At 47.3% G+C, this 5,737-nt stretch overlaps 1 protein-coding gene across 1 annotated transcript in view; it reads left to right on the forward strand.

Annotated features, from left to right (window-relative positions):
* The first annotated feature begins 473 nt into the window (after positions 1-473).
* The window catches only part of LOC145398509 (uncharacterized), a 29,804-nt gene continuing 24,540 nt past the window's right edge, over positions 474-5,737 (forward strand). The window contains exon 1 of the mRNA XM_080271384.1: positions 474-548. Coding sequence (XP_080127510.1) covers positions 503-548 — 46 coding nt within the window. The 5' untranslated portion in view covers positions 474-502. The remainder of the gene's footprint in view (positions 549-5,737) is intronic.

The following is a 5,737-nucleotide window of genomic DNA, read 5'->3' on the forward strand; positions in this document are numbered from 1 at the left end:
AGGATACAAGAAACAGGCGTCAAGGTGAACAGTTGCAAGATATTCTCGTGCAAGAAGACCCATTTGCAAGGTACTTACGTGAGGAGCAACATCAGTACGTGCAAGAACATCAAATATTCACGTACTGGAACATAAGGGAATCACATCTAAGAGCACAGAGATCCACGTACAAGAGAGCACCTGAAAAATCACATTCATAAGTGTACGTGGAAAGTATAACCCAAAGAACGTCTAGAACCACATCATCTGCACAGTATATTCACGTGGAGGAGCCTAGGGAAATTCACCTACATCATTATATTCACGTACAACAGTTCATATAAATTCACGTACACGAACATCCGTCGACAAAGTCCCCGGTGCAAGAACTCCAGTCGCCCCTGTGATTCGTGGGAAGGAACGGGCATCAGCATCCCTACCTTCGTCACTCGTGGTACGGGTGCCGGGGTTGGCCAGTGTGCATCTACCAGTGGTAGTGAGAGGACGTATTCCATCGGCGGTCATGGCTGGTAGACTGGAAGCGTTGTGGTTCCTTGCTTTGGTTTGTGGTAGGTGTTGAGTGGGTGCTTGAAAAGTCTGTTGGAATATGCTGACTTATTTTAACGTGTGATATTCAAATTCAACTCCTTTTAACCAAACAGTTTGGCCTAACCTATCTTAATTTACCTTGCCCTAACCTGACCTGACATCCTCGCAACGTGACTTAAGCGATCTTATTTTAACCTGACGTAAACTAATCTGACGACCAGACAAATCGAACTTTCCCTGACTTAATGCTAATCGATATTTGTATCCTACACCATATCCCACACCTAATATATCCCATCCTAATCTAACATCATCCAACCTGTATAACCTCACCTAACCTATACAGTATATCCTGTAGCTTAATCTAGTATGTCCAGTCTAACCGCATATACAGAAGCGTGAATCAAGTGTAATAAAACGTAGCAGTGAGAAGGAAGGGAGGAAACCCATGAGTGGGAGAAGAAGGAAGGACTAGCTAATGTGGAAAGGGAGGGAGAAAAGAATGGAGGGAAGATAGGTGAGAGAAAGAAAGGGGTGAGGAAAGGAGAGAGGAGGGAGGAGAAAGAGAGAAGAATGGAGGTAAAATAGATGAGAGAAAGAAAGGGGTGAGGAAAGGAGAGAGAGGAGGGAGGAGAAAGAGAGAAGAATGGAGGGAAGGAAGGTATGAGGAAAGGAGAGAGAAGAGGGAGAAGAATGGAGGGAAGGAGGTTGACAGAAGGGGAGAGGAAACGAAAGAGAGAGGTGGATTGTGAGGGAAACAAGGAGAGAAAACTTCGATTTTGAAGGGAGGAAGAGGGAGGGAGGTGAAGGGGTGAGGGAGGGAAAGGAGTGATTGGTTGAGGGAGACAGTAGTGGATGAGGTGCTGCTTCTCTCTCTTTCCCTGTACGCCTTACACGAGTGTTGGGCTTCATACAGCATCGCACCTGTATTTATCAGCCATAAAAGTATAAGGGATCAGGGATAAGAGCAACGTCGCACTTACATTATCAACCATAGACGTATAAGGGATCAGGGATAAGAGCAGCATCGCACTTACATTATCAACCATAGACGTATAAGGGATCAGGGATAAGAGCAACATCGCACTTACATTATCAACCATAGAAGAATAAGGGCTCAGGACGCAACATCTCACTTATATTATCAACCATGTAAGTGCAAGGGATCAAGTATAAGGGATCAGGGATAAGGGCAGCCTCCACGTGTATTATCAGCGTTATTCTCTTCCTCTTTACGCAGGCAGGACCAAACATCCCTTATCTTTTTATCAGCAGTAACATGGGCAGAGAAGTGGGCCTGTAAATCAATATAAATCCCTCTTACTGATACTGGCGCCACCGGTATCAGGGCTTATACTCTGCCTTATCCCATATATTCCGTACCTAATCCCACTAACTTTCTTACGTCCTTGGGATTGTACACACACACACACACACACACACACACACACACACACACACACACACACTTAAATTAATCTGTACGTCCATCAAATGCTGACAGAGCTAATCATTTTGTCACCATATCTCTCTCTCTCTCTCTCTCTCTCTCTCTCTCTCTCTCTCTCTCTCTCTCTCAGTGTATCTATCAATCTGTATATCTATCCACCTTCCTACCTACCTATATTTCTTTATATATCAACTTATTTGTCTCTACGTACATACATATAACTTTATCTATGTCATCCTACCTATATCTTTATCTATCTATCTATCTGTCTTTCTATCTATCTCTCTATCTGTCTATCTGTCTCCCTTTCAGATAACCCGCAGATCCCTATTATCTTCACTTCCGGTACACAGATATCAAAATTCACACAGTCTGCTACTTCGGACCCAGATTAAAGTCATGATAAAGGTTCTCTCTCTCTCTCTCTCTCTCTCTCTCTCTCTCTCTCTCTCTCTCTCTCTCTCACAGATTGATCCACCCATTCACCCCGAAGACGTTATGCTGCTTTATTCTTACTATTATTATTATTATTATTATTATTATTATTGTTTTTATTATTATTATTATTATTATTATTATTATTATTATTATTTATGAACTTCCAAATCCCTCAGATCAGACACCTCGCATTTCGTTCTCTCTAACTTCAGACCGTTTTTTGTTTTAGGAAAGACGAAAGATAGATAGATAGGTAGATAGAGAGATAGGAAAGGCGACTTATTGTGAAAGGTTATTTGAACATTTAAAAGTGGATGGAACTGGGTATTTTCAAAGGTTATGAAAAAAGGGGGAACATTCGGATGGAGACCTGTGAGCTGTGCGACTATGAGCTGATAGGTGGAAGACGGTACGCTAAACTGCCCCCCCCCAGCAAAATCACACACACACACACACACACACACACACACACACACAAAATCATGGGGGGGGGAAGGGGTAGTAGTAATAGTAGTCCCAGGATCATATGAACGTGAACTCGGTGGACTTCAGGCTAAAGTTCCCCCTCTTATGCAATCCACCATCCTCCTTTTTTTTTTGGGGGGGGGGATAGGGAGGGGACTGAGGGAAGTTTATATACCGTGGCAGCTCCCCCGCCTAACCATAATAGTGCCACCACGTGAAGGCGTTCCTCTAGCACTGACTTTGGGGATAGGGTGAAGGGTTATAAATACATCGGGGTAGGGAAGGGGCTAGCAAGTGTATTTTTTTGTCTGTGTACTCCTTTGTATTCATTTATACTCACTTCCTCTGACTGATTACCCTCCATGATTTATTTTTCCTTAGTCTTACTTCAGTCTTTCTTTACCCTGACTCATTTCTCTCTCTCTCTCTCTCTCTCTCACCTCACTTTATTGCCTCACCCCAACTAAACCTTATTCTTGCCTCTCTCTTCTTTATTTTTTTATCATTCATGCTGTGATTTGCCCCATCTTGCCTCGCGTCTGCCTCACCCCTGCCTTACCCTCCCTACCTCACCCTCCCTGCCTCACCCCTGCATTACCCTCCCTGCCTCACCCCTGCATTACCCTCCCTGCCTCACCCCTGCATTACCCTCCCTGCCTCACCGATGCATTACCCTCTCTGCCTCACCCCAAGCTCGCCCTACTCACCCTCCCTGCCTCACCTCTGCCTTACCCTCTCTGCCTCACCCCTGCCTTACCCTCCCTGCCTCACCCCTGCATTACCCTCCCTGCCTCACCCCTGCATTACCCTCCCTGCCTCACCCCTGCATTACCCTCTCTGCCTCACCCCAAGCTCACCCTCCCTGCCTCACCCCTGCATTACCCTCCCTCCTCACCCCTGCATTACCCTCCCTGCCTCACCCATGCATTACCCTCCCTGCCTCACCCCTACCTCACCCTTCCTGCCTCAGCCACGCCTCGCCCTTCCTGGCTTACCCTCACTTTCTCATCCTTCCCTGCCTAACCTCTGCCTTACCCTCCCTGCCTCACTCACTTTTTCACTGTTGCTGTGACTCACTCCTGCCTCACCTCCTCTACCCCATCTCTCCCACCGGCTTATCAACACGCCTCACAAAGTAAACTGTTGAAGGCAGGAGGGAGGGAGGGAAGATGGGGAGGGGAGGGGAGAGGAGGTAGGGATAGGTGGAGATGTGGGAGGGAGCCTGAAAGAAAGGGAATCTGGGAGGAAGGGGAAGGGAGAGAAGATGGGGAGGGGAGGGAGAGAAGATGGGGAGGGGAGGGAGGGAAGATGGGGAGGGGAAAGGAGGTAGGGATAGGTGGAGGAGGGAGGTGGAGATGTGGGAGGGAGCCTGAAAGAAGGAGGGAATCTGGAAGGAAGGGGAAGGGAGGGAGAGAAGGAGAGGCGGGGATGGGAGTGGGAGATGAGAGAGGGAGGGGGGGTGGGGGAGGGAAGCTGAGAGAGAGAGAGAGAGAGAGAGAGATTAGGGTAGTTCGTTAAACTTTGTATATTGCATCTGGAGATTTAGATAGCTAATGAGACAAGAAAAGATCCTTATACTTATCAACATTATTTACAGAGAGAGAGAAGAGAGAGAGAAGAGAGGGGGGACGTAAGAGAAATGACTTGTACTGTACATCATTGAGGAGGAGAGGGAGAGAGAAAAAAGTAATGAAGGATGGAGGGATTGGAGGAAGGAAAGAGATGGATGGAGAGGAAAAGGAGGGGGAGTTGAGGAGAGGAATGGGAAAGGAGAGAGAGAGAGTGAAGAAAACGGAGGGAGGGAGTGGAGGAAAGTAAGGAGGGGTAGAGACTTGGAGGTAAAAAGTGTTGGGGAGGGGGAGTGAAAGGGAGCGTAACAGATGAGAAGATGGAGGGAAGTAGGGAAGGAATAATTGAGGGGAGAGAGAGAGAGAGGGATGTGTGGTGTGTGTGTGTGTGTGTGTGTGTGTGTGTGAGCGTAACAGATGAGAAGATGGAGGGAAGTAGGGAAGGAATAATTGGGGGGAGAGAGAGAGAGAGGGATGTGTGGTGTGTGTGTGTGTGTGTGTGTGTGTGTGTGTGTGTGTGTGTGTGTGTGTGAGAGAGAGAGAGAGAGTGGGATGTTGTGTACTGTGCAAACTTCCTGCTCTCGGTTTGCATGCAGAGAGAGGAAGTTGAAGGAGAAACAGGGGACGAAGTTAGAGATCCTGTGTATTTTTCTCTCTCTCTCTCTCTCTCTCTCTCTCTCTCTCTCTCTCTCTCTCTCTCTCTCTCACTCTCAGTCATAACTACCACAATTACAATTAACCACCATTCCAGACAAAAACTACCACCACCACCACCACCACAGCAATCACTACCACATCCACCACCACCAGAGCAGTCACTACCACAACCACCACCAGCACCACAGAAATCACTACCGCAACCACCACCAGCACCACAGCAATCACTACCACAACCACCACCACCAGCACCACAGCAGTCACCACCACAGTTACTACCACAACCACCACCAGCACAAGTCACAATCACTACCACAACCACCACCAGCACCACCACAGTTACTACCACAACTAGCACCACAACAACAATCACTACCACCACAATCACCCCCACCATTGCCACCACTAATGACACAATCCTGGTACATCTAAACAGGACATGACTTGCAGAGGAGGTGTTACTGGACCTTGTTTAATTGTTCCGTTTACATCATAGTTTAGTTTTTCTGTCTTTTGAGGGACGCCTTCTTGTGATGGCACTGATATGAGAGGGCGGTGGAGCTGCCTGGTTAAACAGAAGTCCCTCAGTCCCGTTCCTCTCCCCCCAAAGGAGGATGGTGGACTGCAGAAT

Source organism: Coenobita brevimanus, chromosome 45 (assembly GCF_032717465.1).
Source record: "Coenobita brevimanus isolate Jiangsu-jjx chromosome 45, ASM3271746v2, whole genome shotgun sequence".
NCBI lineage: Eukaryota > Metazoa > Arthropoda > Malacostraca > Decapoda > Coenobitidae > Coenobita > Coenobita brevimanus.